The sequence below is a fragment of the Sylvia atricapilla genome, chromosome 2 (genome assembly GCF_009819655.1).
Source record: "Sylvia atricapilla isolate bSylAtr1 chromosome 2, bSylAtr1.pri, whole genome shotgun sequence".
In the NCBI taxonomy this organism is placed as follows: domain Eukaryota; kingdom Metazoa; phylum Chordata; class Aves; order Passeriformes; family Sylviidae; genus Sylvia; species Sylvia atricapilla.
Genome location: NC_089141.1, coordinates 34,262,084 through 34,280,824, shown reverse-complemented (window position 1 = coordinate 34,280,824; position 18,741 = coordinate 34,262,084). Strand labels below are relative to the sequence as shown.

General features: G+C 38.7%; 1 protein-coding gene across 1 annotated transcript in view; it reads left to right on the top strand.

Moving 5' to 3' along the window:
* NOX4 (NADPH oxidase 4) overlaps nt 1-18,741 on the top strand; it is a 100,708-nt gene that overhangs the window by 59,009 nt on the left and 22,958 nt on the right. Inside the window, exon 13 of the mRNA XM_066341298.1 lies at nt 4,932-5,013. Within this exon, the coding sequence (XP_066197395.1) occupies nt 4,932-5,013 (82 nt within the window). The remainder of the gene's footprint in view (nt 1-4,931; nt 5,014-18,741) is intronic.

Here is an 18,741-nt window from a genome sequence, read left to right as displayed (position 1 = left end):
AATAGTAATGTGTTTTAGCTCACAGGGATCTTCTATACAATTTATTTTTCTTTGCTTTGAGAAGCCCCAGATATTAAAATATTGCAAAAATTTCCTTTTCCTGGAAGAAGGAATCTTGACTGCATAACCAGTTTGAGTGACCTTCAGACTGTATGCCCATTCTTGCTCTCATTTTTCTGACATTACTGTCAAAACACCACACTGAGCACAACCCCATTCTGTTTGAGAACAAATACAGCATTAATCTAAATATTTTAAAGGAAAAATTTCTCTTGAAATGCATCCTTCTGTCCTTGTGGATAAACTGGCTTGGCATAACATGTATTACCATAAAGATGGTAATAGCATTTATAACTGAGATTCCTGTAGCTGACAAGTGAATATGTTATGTCGGGAGGGGGTGGAGGAGCAAAAGGTAGAATAGAGAGAGGAAAAATTAGATAAAAGACAGGGAAGAAAGGTGTAAAAATGTATAAGACAGGTTAAATCCATAAAGATTTCAATGGCAAACTTTCTCTTCTTTATGGTCTGCAGCCTTTGTGATTTAGGAGGACAGGGCATAAGACTGTGTTATTACAACTGGTCTCCAGTCATCACAAGTAACTAATTATGCTGTGTGTTTAGCTAAACATGAACGGTCTCTGTGAGACTGCTTGAATTTAACTGAGGACTTCTCACTGATAAAGGGTTTGGAAAGAGTTGTACACTCAAAATGAAAGCCAGGAGAAAGTTGAGGCAGTCATCATACTAAAACATAAGCTTGAGCATAAGATGTGACTGTGCAATCCTTTTTGATGTCCTTGAGAACTTTATCCTGTGGGCAGACTTATGGGAGCATCAGTGAGGCGGGCTCCAGTGTTGCACTCAGCAGAGTGACAAAACAATCAGTGGGATAGCTGATCTCAGCACAGCGTGAGCAATCCCATAGCTAGTACAGACTTAAATCCATGCAAATTGTATGAATACAATGAGGAACAGAGAAGGTAATTGCCAGTTTTCAAAAGTAAGCAACCTTGGCTAAGTAAATGTTACTCTTTTTTATTTTAACAAATCAGACCAACACCTAGACAAAAACATCACAGGAAAAAAGGACTCAGTTTTGGAAGACACCTCTCTAAAATTATCCAAGTAATGAAAAGATTGTGACTTGTTTGAGTTCTATTGATCAACTACTGATGGCAAATCAAAATAATGTAAAAAATGTTCTAATTATTGGTTTAATTAGTTCTCAAGTCTTTAATTTGTTGTAGCATGAATTAGAAGAAGATCTTAGGTTTCTGAAAAAATCCTTCTCCCTTTGGGAAGCTATTATTGTGACTTTTTCCTTGTGAATTGAAAAGTTTTCTCTTGCACAGCATTAGTCTTCTCACATTTACTTTTGTAAGAGCACCAAAAGTACCTGTGCTCTCAGTAGCTTCCAAGGCTCCTCATCACCTTGATGGATGGTCCTTAAAGGCAATAGTGTCATTTTTACTAGAGTGACTTTGGGACTATGCACACATATGTGTAGTAGGAGAATATAGAGCTGAAAATTGACATGTGTACACAATGGTCCCATGGGACAAATCAGCCCGAAATATTCCTGCATGCCATTTCTCTGAAGAGGATTTACAGAACTTGGAGGTTAATGTGCTTGGAGAAGCTGTAGAACAGATTTGAGATGAGGTGCAACACTACCATATAGTGCAAGTGTTTCTGTGGTGTCCTGGTTTTAGATGGAACAGAATCGGTTTTCTTAGTAGTAGTTGGTACAGTGCTCTGTTTTGGATTTAGGATGAGAATAATGTTGATAACATAACAATTTTAGTTGCTGCCAAGTATTCTTTATGCTACGACAAGGACTTTTCTCCTTTACATGCCCTGCCAGTGAGAAGGCTGGAAGACATAAGGGGTTGGGAGGGGCACAGCCAGATCAGCTGACCCCTACTGGTCATAGGGATATTCTGTACCATATGGCATCATGTTCAGTGCATAAGCTGTGAGGAAAGCTGGCCAGGAACTGCTGCTCGGGAACCGGCTGGGCACTGGTTGGCAAGTGTGAGCCGGCTGCATTGTGCATCACTTGTTTTGTATAGTCTAATTATTTTTATTATTACTGCCATAATTATAATTTCTTCCCTTGTCTGTCCTAATAAATTGTCTTTGTCTCAACCCATGAGTTTTCTTGCTTCTACTCCTCTGATTCTGTCCCCCTTCCCACCATGGGAGGAGTGAGCAAGCAGCTGTGTGGGGCTTGGTTGCTGTCTGAGCTTTAACCACGCCAAATGGAAAAATGAGTAAAGTCATATGGTGAAAAGAAAATACATCTGCCTGGGAAATTTGCCATAGCATGAGGGGGGGAAAAAAAAGTTGACTTCAACTAAAGCAAGATCTAGTAGGAAAACTGTTCAGGCCGATTTCAGATGCCATAACTTGGCCACTTTTGCTCCAGTACTGGCCAACCCTGTCACATTACTATTCAAAATATTTTCAAGATCATCACTTGCTGAATTGAGTCCTGGAGTACAGCCAGGTAGCCTTGATTGATGTGAAAGGGCAGCAGCACAAGAAAAAGTCACAGAGTAGTCACAGATAGAGATGGAATATGGCTCTCTGCCTGGGTCATATCAATCTCAGACAGAACAATGGGGCAGGACATATCTGCACACTCACTGAGATGTGTTTTGTCTCTCACAGAGAGTCACAGATCCTTACCAAGATCTGAGAAACCAGCTTCACTCACCAACCTGTAATGTGGTGTTGTGCAGCACTGAGCTGAGTGAGGACATGTCTCTCTGTGTTTTACATCACTGTCACACCTGGTTACAGGCCCTCAAAAGTAAATCAGCTGTGCCACTGCAAAGACAGATCCTTAATCATGGTGTCTTGCACCATGTTCTAGAGATCAAAATCCTCAAGTCATGGAAAGAAGTGTTGTCACTCAGTGTTTGTAAACTACCTCCTGTTCCTCCACCGGGCACACACAAAGGCTGTTGTTTGAATGAAGGTTTTTTTAAAGGATGCCTGGAAATGCAGTGGTAGCATGGGTTGTGTGGGGAGATTACTGAAGCAGTGGTGGAGGTTAATGTGCTAGCTTTGATGAAGGGATATTTTACATCAGTGAAAACTTTCTGAAGACTTTCAGTTCTTGTCCATTGGCTTTTGAAGATGGTAATTTATCATCTTTAAGTATGATAGGGCATGTGTGTGTTCAGCCTATTGTCATGTACCAGAAGACTGAAAGAAAACCCAATTTCTCCATCTTCCTAAAAATTCAAGCAGAGGTCAAGAAGTATCATAATGACAAGCTTTTCCTCAAGACAGTGAGCAGGCTGTTTCCTGAAAGGTACTCATTGGATTTAACTTTCATCTTTATAGCATTGCATTTATTGCATTTATTTTTGTTGGCCACATCTACTCTTTGTTCTAGTTAGGTACAGGAAGGCTAAGTTACATTTTGAAGATGTGAGAAGAATTTTGGAGGTACCAGTGCTTATTTCTTTCAGAATTGAATATGAAGAGGTGTAGAAATAAAGGAACAATGATAAACCCTTCTTTCTTCACTGGCAGATTCTGGTATCTTATCCAAGATGTTTGCAAGACATTTTAGCCAGCTGAGAAAAGACTAGAGGTGTGAGGCAGCTCACCTTTAAAACTGAGGCCTTAACAAGAGAGTTTTCTTTCTGAATTAACTGTGATTTTTTTCAAAGTATTAAAGCTTTATGAAGGATGATTTGGATGGGTTTCTTTCCACTTTAGAGGCTACATAGCAGAATTGTATCCAGAACATTACATAAAACTAAATGGCTTTTTGTCCTGTAATTTCCTTATTCATAAACTTGATGTTAGAGGATATTTTAAGATACATAGTGAAGGAGGACTACACTGACCCTCAGGTTCAGTTTCCAGAATGAAAACTTCATGGAAGAGGCTTAGTTTAGATAGTACATAGTACATACAACACAGGCTACAAACTGTGGTTTAGCAAAAGAAGCTATAGCAAATACCTATAGCTGAAGCTTTTCAGCCACAGTTACAAAGTCTTGAAGGAAGGATAGGATGTGGAAAGGGCATTGGTTCTGTGTCACTGTAGGACAGAATAAAGTTGTAGGTGATGGAAGGAAAAAGGAAACAGCATGTCCTATGATATTGAGAGCTAGGGGAAGGAATTTCATCTGGGTGGGAAATCCTATTCTATCCCTGAATCTGGGTATCATGTGAATTTTGAGGAGGTTTCCATGTTTCACAACTGAGAAATCTGGACTGATAGAAAGTCCTACAGATCCCACTTGACTTACTGTGTCTAACCAGTCCTAGAGGAAAGCGTAAGAGAAAGGCAGCTATGCAAACTACAACCACCCATTCATTTGGTAGTCAGTGAAATAAGTTACAAAAGCTTTACCTCCCACAGATGATCATATCATGCAGTTTTTGAAATAGATAAAAATGACAAAAATACAATCCAGTCTTCCAACCATCCTGAAAAACATCTAGTCAGTTACCGAAGGATTTGTACTGCAGTTTAATTTATATGAATTAATTAATCTATGTTTCTTTCGACTAATGTGATCCTTGAGTGGCTGATGATTTCTTGGGGGTTCCTCCTTTCTGTTTAGACTAGGCTCTTCAAGGCAGGAATTGTTTATGGCTGTCTGTGTATGATACCCAGAAGACCTCTGTGCAGTCATCAGAAGCTCACAGATACTACCAGAAATTCAGTATTGAATAAAAAAACCCCAAATATTTTGAAATATTAAAAGGTTTTACAGGAAACAATGATTTTTAGTCCCTCTACGCTTACTGTTGTCCTCTGCTAAGTATTGCTGGAGAAGAGAATTCACTGATATTACTGCTTGCTTACTTGTGGCCTGAACATATAATGCAGAGTCACAGTCTGGGTTTGTTTTTTTTTTTTTTTTCTTCCTTTTTTTTTTTTTTCTTTATCCTGACAGAAAGATTTCGGGATTTACTGCTTCTACATTCAAATCAAGATACAGAGATTCTGCCCATCTTTCAGCAGAGACGCTATCCCAAGTAAGTAAGATTGTCTTCTTGGGAGAAATAAAATCTTTATCTATTTGCAGCGAGGGAGAGTAAAGCATTTATAGCACTGTACATGCTTTTGGTGCAAAGTCCTTAAGCAGAGCTGTCATGGAGCCTCGCTAGCACTGGTCTCTGCAGTCTTTTGAGTGGTGTCAGGAGAAGCAGACACACATTGCAAGCACTCTCAGCTGTCAGTGGGGGAGGTGGTGGAGCACAGATGTTGAGTTGCCTGGATCAGTGTCTGATGGAGCTTTGTTTCTCTGTTGACACAGGTAGATGCTTTGTCAGGCTAATCCCCACTCTTGTCTTCAGGGATTTCATCATTTATGGTGACAGATTCCCGTGAATTTTAATAGGTTTTCCTCTGAAAGCCTGCAAACACTAGGAGGCACTTTTTCCTGCCTTATTTAGGGGTATGTGTTTGCCTATATCCCCAAAGGGATCAAAAGAGTAGTGTTGAGTGTTAAGGAGGTCTTGAATGTATTTTGTATCCTGGACAATACCTCTTCTTTTTCCAAGTGACAGACCTGAATGAAACAATAAAAGCTTTTTGCTATTATATTGACTAGAAGAAGCAGTCACTTTCAGCTTGAACAAGAGGCAGTGAAGGGGAAAGAAGAAATAGTCCTCACATTAACCCTCACCAGAATGAGCAATGAAAGAATATGCAGGGTGGACAGAGGGAGGAGATGGAATAAAGAATGTATGAAAACAGTCCCACAGTGATGATAGAAATAAGCAAAGTTATTTATTTTAGCTATTATTGTTAGGAGCTTTCTGAAATAAATAAGAAGTCAATGAAGCTAGGTTTTAAATCTGATTTTTTAATTTTTTTAATTTTTAATTTTAATTAATTTTTTTAAGACCAGACAAAAATTAGAGAGGCTGAGTGCTTGAAAGCCAGTCACCTCACTGTAAATACTTGAAAATAAAAGTACTCAAGGAAAAAATCCTGATTCTGAAAATGGTGAAGTTCTGCTTTGACTTCAAGGGGGACACAGTTTTATCACCCTAAAATTCTTGTTTGCATTGTCCATTGTCACTAGACATTCCATATTACTGGAATTCTGTGGAGTTACAATATATAAAATAGTGGAAGGCACCTTATGTGTGTGAATTGATCTGCTTGTTTCATTAGGACTTCCATGAATTATTGCTTTTCTCCTCATCCTTTGGAACCCTGGCAGTACTATGCTTTGCTTGGCTTAGATGATTTCATTTTTGATATTGACACTGTCAGACTGGTCTGAGAAACCATTTTGTTGTCCTTCCTCAAAGAACAGACTTATCTCTATATAAATCATTCCTAAGATGTTTGACTTTCCATTTCATTACATTCAATTTATTGCTAGCATTCTTGGCAAAGAGTCTACTAACAATATTACATAACGTCAGATTTGTGGGCAAATGAGTTTTCTGTTGTCTTCTCACCGAGGATGTGTTCAACTCTTCAAAGATCACAGAGAAAATAACTTGTATGGAGCTCTGCTGCTGTTTCAAGTTATAGTGGCCTTGCATGACAAAAAGGATACATCTTTTCAGCCACATACTTGGGAAGATTGATTCCTCTAACATACAGAAGTCAGCCAAATTTTAGCACCTAACCGAAAAGAAGTTTGCGTATGTTCTTAAAAGCAATAGATTCTTGTTTATAGCGTCATTAATTGATGCAAATTTGCTTGCTTGTTACAGAAATTTATCATATATTACAGCTGATTTAGAAACTGGTTGAACACTATTGACATATTCAAATTTCCCCAGGGGTTGTCTTTTGAGCAAAGTACTTGTGTTCAGCAAAGTAGAAAACCTGTTTATCTTCATAATATATTTTGTCTTATTCCCATATAATTTTTTCACCTTTCCTATTCTCATTTTCACTGAAGGGTCAGTTGACAGAAATTAAGGTAATGAAGAGACAGATCTCTTAACTGTCTCTTCATTGACTTCAGCTGAGCAGTAGCTGGTCATACCACATTAGGATCTGAGCAGGAAGATTATTTTAAGATGTTGTCATAGGGCACAAAATTGAGCTTGTGATGATTAAAGCAATATTAAGAATATTGAAGGTTAAAAATAGAAGAGAAGTCTTAGTAATGCCTTGGCTGAATAGCTTGACTAAGCAGGGCTTAGTAGGTAGAAGGGATAAAAGTTTTCACATATTTAAGAGACAAATGTCCAAAGGAAGGAGATTGGATAGGAGAATGTTCAGCACCACTCAGAATATTCAGAATCATTGCAATAAATATTAAAGGCTAAATGGAAAAAACTATAATCCATCAACTTCTGGAAGAAATAGAAACCTTGGTGTTCTTGCTTGATTTATGTTCTTCTTCATTTAAGACCTGAACTCTTTCCCAGGTAACAGCAGGATAATTTTGGGTGCATGTTGTTCTCAGAGATATCCATGCATTGGAATGGCTGAAAAAAGTTTTTGAGAATATGCATGGACATTTTCCTGGATTTTCTGGGGTAAATGCATCAAAGAAACATGCTTTGCCCTCCTAATTGATGGAGAAATATGGAATCTTTTTATTGTCCTTGTGTTTGCCCGAGTTTGTTTGGATAGCGTTGGCTTGGCCAAGGAGCCAATACCTGCTTTGGCAGGCAGAGGAGAATACAGAGAGGGCTGATCTTACAAAGACCAAATCTTACAAAGCCACACAGCAGATCACCTTGGCTTCTGGACGTACCACTGTGTGCCCACAAGTCACATGGCATCATGAGCACCAGTAGTCACCGTGGCCTGTGGCACTCAGTGCTCTGCCAGCACATGGGGACAGCATCCACCCAGCCAGCCCAGCCTGCAGTGTTTGTCCTCTCACTTCTCTTCATGGGGTTGCAGGGCAAAAGGAGCTTGGCTCTATCTTATGCTTCAGTCTCATGCCTAGAGTAGTTTTTAATGAAACGCACTGCACTGCATGTAGTTACGTGTCACCCAACTAGCAAGAACAGTCTAATCCAGGCAAATATTTTTGATACCTCAAGTGACTAATGTGGTTCAGAAATAAGATGTGTCTAAACCCCCCTCATCTGGAAAGTGACCTGTCCACAAAGAGAAATATTTTGAGGGGAAAATCTGTCTCCTTGCTGACATGAAGCCATTGCCATGTCCACAAAGATTTGCATTCCTGAAACTAAGAATAAACCTGCAGCTGTGGGCAACCAAATGGGTTGGGATGCATACTGCTGCTGAGTGTAGCTGCCTGGGAAAACCCTCTGCATGCAAAACAAATGACAGACACACCTGCAGCTCGTCCTGCTCCCCTCACTCCACAGCCCTGCTGAAGTCACTGAGGAGAGTTACACCAATGCCATCAGGTCTGTCAGCAAACCAAACTTTTTGCAACAAATATTATCCTGACTCCTTACTTTTCAAATGAGCATTATGGCCCTTGTATCCCGTTAAAAAAAAAACCTTTAAGGGTTTTACATTTAGCTCATTTCTGCAGGAGCTTTTCTCAGGTTGGTATCCAGTTCATGCTTTCCTTGCTTGCCCAATTTGCCGATGACATTCCTACATGTTTCTTTCACAGTTTCACTCATAAAATGCAAGAACTGCTAGAGTGCAGCAAAGGCTATGCAGGATTGCTCCTGAAGAAAGGACTGTGCTCATTAATTTGGCTGCAGGGTCCAGCATGTGATAGGGGTAGCAAAGGCTCAGGCTGCTCCATCCCGTCAGGGTCTGGAATCTTTGAGCTGCTGCTGACTGCACTCTGCTCCTGATTGCCTGTACTGTGTGCACAAGGGAAGGATCTGCAATTGCCTTGAAGTGCCAGGGAGAAGTGCCACTTTGCAGCTGGCTCTGATAATGTCAAAAGGAAAACGCAAACCCAAAAGAACAGAATGATAAGGGAAGTGATAAAAGAAGTGAGAGAGTGAGAAATCAGGTTGATTGGTGAATAAGGCAGGAGAGAAGCTGGCACGGCACAGAACAGCACTTAAAGAGGGATGTGCCAGAAATGCTACTGGCCTTACAGGTTTTTAGCAGGCTTTTTTTGTGGGTTTTTTTTTTTTTTTTTTTTTTTTTTTGTATAGAAGTGACTTGACAGTTCAGCTGTACTTTATATTTCCAGTTATTGCTGAAATCTTCACATAAATATGTGGGGTTTTTTACAGGGATTATTTACTTCTTTTTTTTTTTTTTTCCATTCAGAAATATTTGCACTCTTCACTCTTATCTTCTGTGGGTTTGGTAAAAAAGTTTTTTATGATTCAAAGATTTTAAGAACAGAAGAAGCAGTTTTATGTTCCAGCTAATTTGAGTCCCTTCTTAACATAAGCCATAGAGCATTACTGATAATCTCTGCAGCAAGTTGCTCTTTCAGGCAGAGCAGGAATTTAGGATCAAATTGAGATGTTAAAAACTGAAAAACTCACAAGCATTTAGATCAGCTTGTTTCAGTTGTCAGTTACTTAACCTGTGATAATTTTTTTAACTTCAGTTTCCAGTATCTGCCATCTCACTGCACCATTTTCTGCTGAACAAGAAAGACCTGTACCATCTGAAATGACACCTCCAAAGAAAAGGGTGGAGGTCAGTTTAAAACTTGTCCTTCTCTTGAAAAAAATAAATAATAATTTGTTGCAGGCTAAGGCATCCTGAAAAGGTCTCTCTCCCAAAATTTTTTAAAAAGGCAAGAATGAAGAAAAACAAAATTTTGGTGACTGTTTCTGTAATGTGCACATAGAGAAATAACAGCGCTTCTTTACAGACAAATGGGGAGACAATCTAAACTCATAAATTTGACTTTATAAGAAATAAATCTTATTATTTAAATGGAATGACGAAGTCTTGAACTTTTGAGAAAAAATGAACTTAGAACCTAGCAGATGATGAAATAATGTTCCAAATGTATTTAATTTCCATCAATAATAAACTAAAAACCATTCTTTGGCATATATTCATAGTAAATTAAGGTAGTCTTCTTGTGTATGCACAAAAATTATGGTAATTTTCATGTCATAAAAAATCCCTGAAAATACAGAATCTTGATACATGTGTATATGTATATGTATCTATACATATAGATGTATATGTATGTATCTTCAGATACATATTTGTGAAGGTCATCTTTGAAAAGCTGCTGGAAAGTTTCAGCTCAAACAAAGCTAAATGGTGTTATTCAATTCTCATCATGGAGAAGTCTAGACAAATAGACGGCAGAAAATTTGTGCCCTCCCTAAACCATTGTGTCTTCTGGTTCCCAATTACTGTTCATTTTAATGATAATGGATCTGTAATGGATCTGTGGCAATTTCCTACAGCTTGAGATCTGAGCCAAGAAACAGATAAAATTTCATAAATGATACCCAAGGAATAAAACTTGTGTCTTATTTGCAGCTGTCTGGAGAACATTTTTCTTTTTAGAGGAAAATAATTTGTGTCTAACTGAAGAAAGTAGTGAGTTGTGGCTGCTGGAAGTAATCCTGTTCAGTCAGTGCATCCACTGAGATTCCCTTGAATCACAGATTGAAATGTGCAGGAAAGCAGCTAGCAGGATCATGGCCTAGAAACCCAGTTCAGTTTGCATTAGAAACAAAGGCAACATCTTCCCTGGTGTTCTTCAGGGGGAAAAATCGTGACCTATGTGTTCATCACTGAGTCTTCTTTGCAAAGGCAAAGAGATCCTTAATTTTTGAAAGAGGTGGAGAACTTTTAAGGAGTGGTTTTCTATAAAAGGCTTCCTGTGAAGTGCTTTACAAAAGATGTCCTCTTGCTATAGGAGGAAAAGCTGAGGCATGGAACTCTGATGTGAGTTACCAGAATCATCCAGGAACAATTCTCCTTGGGATGAGACCAGAAATAGAAATCAGGTCTTCCACAGTCCTTTCAGTTGTATGCAGTTGGCTCTCTCATCTGAAATAACATCTATCCTGTTTTCTGCTGCAAAAACACATGGCTTGCCCATATTGCTGAAATCAGATGGGAAGGTGCCAAATGAGGGAGCCTTTCAGAAGTGCCCACACAAGCACTTTAAATGCTTTGTGTAGCACTGTACATGAAGCATGAAAATTACTGGTTTTCAAATGCTCCAAGATTTATTTCAATATGCAAGCTAGAAGCAAACAATCTCATCATCAGTCTGAGTCCTCAGAAACTTGAGTTTGAAAGAATTTTGATGAATTTATTAAAAAAGAGACTTTGATGACTTGATTAAAAAAGAGACCTGCTTAAGGAATCTGGAATGACCTTTAAAAGAAATTCAAACTGTTTATAGAGAAGAATATTTTTAGGGAGGCTCGATTTTGTCTCTTTTTTTTCATTCTTTTTTCATTTTTAATTTTTTTAATGTGACTTTTTGCAGTGATAACACCTTTTTCTGTAGAATTTACAAACCAGTGCAAGGCTGAGCTCCATGACAGTAAAACCCCAATACTAAGTAAAGTGCATTTTCCTGTCATTAGGGGTTTTTACAAAATAGAAAGAACAGTAGCAATGGGGTAGCTGCTAGCTGTTCATTAAAAAAGCGATCATGTTATAGGACTAAAAATGCAAGTATTGGATCTAATTTTTTTAAAAACTGAAATGAAAACAGAAAGAGGACAGAAATTCATACTGTGCATCTTTGAGCTCAGATTCTACAAAGAACTTGTGTGGACCCATCCAGATAATATCAAATGGGACCAAGTCAGCATCTTGAAATACTAGGATTACACATTAAGATATGGGTCATAAATTCCTCAAGACATAAGCTATATTTGTTCAGAATACTGGTACAGTACTGCAATAACTTGCAAAATAAGGACCATCTTGTTCTGTTTTTAAAAGCCTTGAGTTCATGTAAGAACAGCATAGAGTGAACCAGTCCCCTTAAAGTCAAGGGAAATTTTGCTGCTAACTTCAACAGGGCTCAGACCTGAAATCTAAGGCACATGTACAAATCTTTTTAGATAGAAGGATGTGGGGGAAAAAAAATCCAAAAAAAACCCCCAGAGATTTGTGCAGCAACATACATGCAAAATTGAACCACTGTGTGCATACTGTGTGCAGTATGAAGCTCTCTGTGGATGTTCTCTTTTAAGTACCAAGCATTCTAGAATGCTACTTCAATTTACCTGTTTTTCATAGCATAGTTGTGGCTATAAGCAGGCATGAACTGTTTTATGCAAAAGATTGTGATAATCCCAGTTGAGAATGGGAAATGGCTGACTGAGAATAAAAGATGATTAAATCTTTTACAACTTTTGGGAGATGAAATCATTGCTTTGTTCGAAGTGAATTTTGTAAGACAAATCATTAGAGCTAGTTTTCATTTGGCTATCTGGGACTATGAGCATGGCTCTTGATAAAGCTTGCCAATTAATTGATACGTAAATGTCTACTATTGAACAGCATTATGAGGCTGTGGGGAGTTATCTGCCACCAGATATCTGGGGGGATGTTTTTTTTACACAATTCAAACAGAAGTTATAGTAGTTTTATGCTGAAATTATTAGTGAAGTTCTTTGATTCATTATGTAAGAGAGTTAAACTGATCCCTTCCGCCCTTATATCCAATTTTGTCATAGTTTTAAAAATAATGGCTTATATTAGTTTTAAAAAGTAGTTTCACAATTACCATAGTTACAGGAATCCAAGCTCCAGGCTCTGGAAAAGAGAAATAAGTGCTAATGAGTTTTGGTTGTTGACAGTAGTAATTTGGTCCTGGATGCAGCAATCCTGTGCAACCTACTCCAGGTGGAAGTTGGACTAAATGACCTCCAGACGTCCCTTCCAACTCCAACCATTCTGTCGTTCTGTGGTTCCATGTGACTCTAGATAAAAGGGGGCAACATCATTCATTCAGTCCTACTCCTACCTACACATTAGCATTTTTATTTTTGGCCACATTCTTTCAGTGAGGGACCCCAAGGCTGTTTTCTCTCAGAGAAACTGTTAAAAGGAGGCAGCATCTTTGATTGGTGTTTTGTTAGTAAGTCTTGGTGGAAAAGGGAGAAAAGAAAGACTCCAGCTATAATAAACGGCACTGTTATGCCCCTAAACATTTGGAGGAAAAGAAAAAGCTGCCTGCCATGTCATCCTTTGTGTTTCATGTAAGATATAAACCAAAAATGTACTTCTTGGTCTTTAACAATGGTAGAAATTCATCAACACTCATTGCAGTTCTGGCCATTTGCCAAATAGGTTTGCAGATGCAGGTAAACTGTCAGATAAGCATTTTATGCGTACCACAGGTGTCTCTTCATGCTTTAATACTGCAGAGAAGAGGAAAGCACAAACATTCAAGACAAAGGACACTGTTACAGTCTTCTAATTTTGCTTAAAATGGGCAAGGGTTGTTTGTTCTTTTCAGGACATGAGTCTGGGTTTCAGTTTTAGCAGCCTTTTGGTGCATGGCACTGGTGGAGTGGTTCAATTCTGAGTGCCAAGCTCTTCAGTGTTTATGTAAGGGAGACATTTCACATTTCTTTTTCATGAAGTATGTTGGCCTTTAAACTCTTGGTGATAATATGAGGGAGCAACAGGCCTATGTTGATCTAACAGCTGTTCCCTGTCTCTTCAGAGAAATATATAGGACACCTGGGCTGTGGGATGCCAGGAGGACCACCCTGAACTGAGCATCCCCAAATAAACACCATCACCCCATTTCATGGAGGAAGCTGTCTGAGCATCTGGGCTAGAGTTTTGCTCAGAACTATGAAGTTGTAAAAATTGGCAGTGGTGGAAAAGCTGTCTCATCCTATAGTATGTTATTGTAGATGTTAATTATCCTCAGTCATGAGGACAGGAGTTGGCTGCTGGTTGATAGTGCCCAGTGGGCCAAGCCTAGCCCCAAGGAAACTTCCTCTATGACCTTGTCAAGTGGTTTGAAAGAATCACAAGTGCTTTTGAATGGCCAGACAGCTAGCAGCTGGAAAATATTGTTAGCAGCTGCAGGACTGCAGCAGCCCAGTTGCAGATATTAGCTGCCAAATCCTTTCTGATTGTTGCCTAATCAGCTGGCTGAGGCTGTTCACAAACAGAACTGGAGACTAAAGTACATAAGTCCAAACACAAAAGCTGCTTGAATAGAAGATATGATCTGATTTGTTGGATAGTGAAGATAAATTTGGTGATATTCAGATATCTTGGTTGTTGTTTTTTAATAAAGGAATCTTCCGGGTTACAGGTTTGCAGAAAATTATTAGTTTCTAATTAAGTATCTGCATCTAACATGAGACATCATGTGTGTCAAGTGATGTGATTAGCAATGTGTTTCTTTTGTATCAAGAATGTGGTGACATTTTTTCTTCCCTTAAGGCAATGAGAGAAGGTGTCTCATAGGCACCAACCACAAAGAAAAAAATATGAAAATCATTTGCTTTAGACCCTAATAACTTTTATATAATTTTGCTTTATGTCATAATTATCTATTGCTGTCAGGGTGTCTTTATAAAAGAAAGTTGAAATTTCTGTGGGGTTGAAAGTCATGTAGAATCAAACTCTCATTTAAAACCAAACATTCAAAACTTTCTCATTCCCCTGGGAACGTGTATAAAGCAAAATTGCTGCCTACTCCAAAAAACCCCCACAGCATCAGGGTCAGTCCTCTTACCCCAAGTCCACTTGACCAGAATGGAAATGATAAACATATATTACAAGTGTTCTCCATATCCTCTCTGGTTTTAAAAAATATTCAAAAATGGCTTATGAAAGCAAATTGCCTGACAGTTTCCAAGGCCTTGTTTTCCCTCTGCATAGTGCATTATGATGTTATGTAAGGATGTTATACCCTTGTATTTCCCTTCACTATATACTGTGTCTTCAAGATTAAAATAGGTTTTCTAGGTACTTTAGTGTTGGTGATTTCTAATATTCTTAAGGTTTAATTAGTTCCTCTGTTAGACAAATCACCTGAACAGATTGAATATTTTTATTATATTGAATCAATTCTGAAAGTCTTACAATAGATGAAATTATTCTTTTATTTGCATGGATAGCTGAAGTTTCCTAAACAATATTTGAAATGGAGACATGCATTTACAGTGATTGCTTCAAAATTAAGGTCTTTGCATCCCTTCTCAAAAGACTTTTGAAAGCTATTTGTACTTTTTTTTTTTTTTTTTTTTCCTGTGCCTTATCTCCTAATGTTGTTAGGGAAAACACAGCTATGGAAGTGGCTTTTGACAATTTTTCCATCACGTGGTACTATTTTACCAGAACAAGCAAAGAAATGGTGGCAGAACTGAGCCATCCATTTTCCTGTGCTTCACTTTGGACAAGGCAAATCATGTAGATGTAATGTTATCTTGTGAAGGGAGTCACAAACCTGATGTTCTGGCTGCTTGGGCATTGTGAAGATCAAACTGTTATCTTAATAATACACCAAGAGTATCTCCTGCCACTGCAATTTTCAAGGGAACCATCTCTAAGATTTCAGCATGTCACTTCATGAGTAAGAGTTTGAAGTGCGTTGGAGAGATCCCACTCACTTTGCTCAAATCTAGGAAATTGGAACTTCATTCAAGGTGGTATAAGGTAAACTCTGGAGCTGTGAACTAAACCCAGGCTTTCCATATTTTTTTTAGTATAAAGAAAGACTAGAAAGTACCGAAATCTATTTATTAGGGTGATGCAGTGAGCAATTCAGTGTCTGTGCCAGTGTTTCTGAGTGCTGCTGTCCTGAAGGATCACTGCTGGTCTGTAACCGGTGTGATAGTCATTGGTTACATATTTAAGTTATGCCAGAGTGAAATGCTGTGCTGCTTTCCATCCAGAAAGAGCAGACTTTCTGTGAAGGGCAGTTGTTACATGCCAGCCTCTCTGTCAGCCCTGTTCTGTTTCAAGAAGACAACATGAAATTCTGCTTCAACTCACCTATGTCAGACATGGCTGCTGAACTGAAGCAAAAGGAAAGAAACTCTAATATAGTTTGTTTTCTGAAGGAAGGGAAGGGAAGGGAAGGGAAGGGAAGGGAAGGGAAGGGAAGGGAAGGGAAGGGAAGGGAAGGGAAGGGAAGGGAAGGGAAGGGAAGGGAAGGGAAGGGAAGGGAAGGGAAGATGTAACTTTCTGGTTTGTGCACAGTCCATACATTGCATGGATAAAGGTTCCTTAATTCAAAAGAGCAGGTTTACCTTCTGGGATCAGCAGAGCAAAATGTAATGAGCTTGTTCAGTGACACAGGCTGTAATGAGAGTCTCTGGACACTGCTCTTCTGTGACAGGCAAGCGATGTTGGTATTGATGGACAACCTCATTCTCGCTCTGTTTTGTGCTAGGAAGGAGGGTTGAACAAATGTCTTGTTAATTTATTTGTGAATTGCTGTGCCCTGATGAGAAAACAGGCTGAGTTCAGCATCTGCAAGTCTTTTTTCACACATGGTTCCATTAGCAATTGAACATCTTAATTCCAAGCTCTGAGTGCAGCAGAAGGATTGTCCCTGGAGCTCAGTCCCTACTTCCCTCTTTTCAGAGTCAGCACAAGCTGAGATGGGGAGCTTTCCTAGCTTTCACTACTCTGTGTGTAGCTGTTCCTCACTGTCTGAGAGCATAGGGTGTGTCCATATATATATTGCCGTTCTGTTGTTAAATGGCAGTAACTGGATATGTAATGGTTGATGGTTAACTTTTTTATTGGTACATATTTGCACTACAGTTAAGGAATACGCTTTAAAGAAGCCATGCAAACAGGAGCTATCAAAATTTGATCTGTCTCTCTCAAGTAATTTGATAGCAAAATAGAGCAGGTTGGCTGCAGGCAGCTCTTAAGAGCACCACGGGAACTTAAGAAATCCATTTATGTCTGCACTGGCTACGCCAGCTGTTCGTGGTTGGAGGCACCCCCCTCACTGAATTAACTTTTTTTTTAGTTATTTGGCCCCGCACTCAGATTCTGGCACTAGTGAATAGCATCTGCACCACACAGAAATGTTTTGGCAATTACGAGCCAATTAAGTTTAGCTTGTTCCCTTGTTTGATCCTTCTTATGATATACAGCAAAAAGTCTCATGACTGACATATTTAGCATCTATTAAAAAAACAAAAATGTCTCAATTTTGCAGAATCTGTGGTCTGTTTACCTCTGTCTTGAAGGTTCCTTAAGAATGAAATTTCAAGGGAAATTATAATTGAAACTTCCTCACAGAAAAATATATATCAAAAGTGATTTTAAATCATGTCTGGTTTTGATGTCATTGGACGACTTGTGTTAAAATCACCCCTGGGCACTCAGTTATTTGAATACTGTCATCTGAGGTCAACTAAACTGATGGAATAGGAGTAACAAGGAAATAACAAGGATGGTGGCTTTATCTACAGTCATCTTTACCCTTTCTTTAATTTGCTTGTCTTGGCAAGGCTTCTCCAATGAGATATGATGCTATTGCTTACCCTTTTTTAAACTGTCAGGTCAGATCTGCCGATGCAAGCTGTCAACTGGACAGATGGAAACCATAAAACAACAAATATCTAGAAACACTCCATTGTGTGATGCTGCACTCCTTTCCTTTTACTTGCTCATCAAAGATTGTGATCCATTTATTGATGAGATTTATGGCCACCATTACAGGGTATTTATAGGCCTCACAAACTTTTAATGAAGTAGTTTTTGCACTGCTCATCTCTGTCTGAGAAATACAGAAATACTATTTCCGTCTAACAGGTAACTACTGTCACACAGTCCCAAGCTGACTTGCCCAGGTTCTCCTAAGAAAGGTATGACAGAGACTGGGTCGAACCCAGCACAGCACCTAAGCTACTGCATTCCTGCTTTCTCCTTTTGATCTTGGTAAAATTCCTAAACTACACCAAGGGGGAAGTGCCTTTTGGTCAGGGATCTTTAGGCACTTTCACAGTAGTTGAAGTGATGTTAGAAATATTCAGTGGTGGTTTAGTGAATGGTTGATATTGTCAGAGAAGAACAACTGGAAAGTGTTCACTTCTCTGTCCAATTCTACCTTTACAGTTTGTTTAAATTACAGCCGTTAAGAGAATCCTTAAACAGAAGAAAAATAAATGGTATGTGGAACACCTAAATCACTGATCACAGCTGATGGATAAAGAGTGAGGTGTTAAAAAGAGTGAGGTTTAGTAGATACACAGAACGTAGAGGGCTGGAATTTCATCCACTCTGTACTGCCCATGTTCTATTGTCTTTATCTGCAGACATAGCCACAATAGCAGGATAAATGGCAAAAAGCTGTTCCACTAAGGCTCGCCTACTTTTGTAGTGTATTTCTGCTTGATAAAACACCCTTTACGCCTGCAGAACAAAATTCTGATATCATGTAATTCAGTGGCATTTTTGCCTTTTGTTTTGTATGAGAATCAGATTTTTTTTCTATAGAGAATTCAGCAAAGTGTTGTCTAGAGAAGAATATAGCACAATGTATTAAATGAAGAAAAAGTCAATGTTGACAGGTGGGAAGCAGCAAATAGTTCTTAAGCAGAGAGTTTTAAAATGAATAAGGTATCAAATAGAGAGCAATTCATCTTGGGATGTGTTCTTTAAATATATCAAATAATGAATGATAAGGAGGGAGATGTAAACACCAAGTTAATTAAATCCTTGGATGATATTGGACTGGGGAGGATAGTGTATATCAGAGCAGATGGAATGAAATTTCTGAATCATCTGGCAAATTTTAGGAGCTGGATGGAAGAAAAGGAAAATGAGTTGAAATACAAAGAAATGTGAGATGGTTCATCAAAAGAAAATTGTTGAATAAGAAAGACTGACTTTGGGGTGGGGAAATTGTTAGGCTCATACTTTATAGCAACCTTTTGTCTATGTGTATTAAA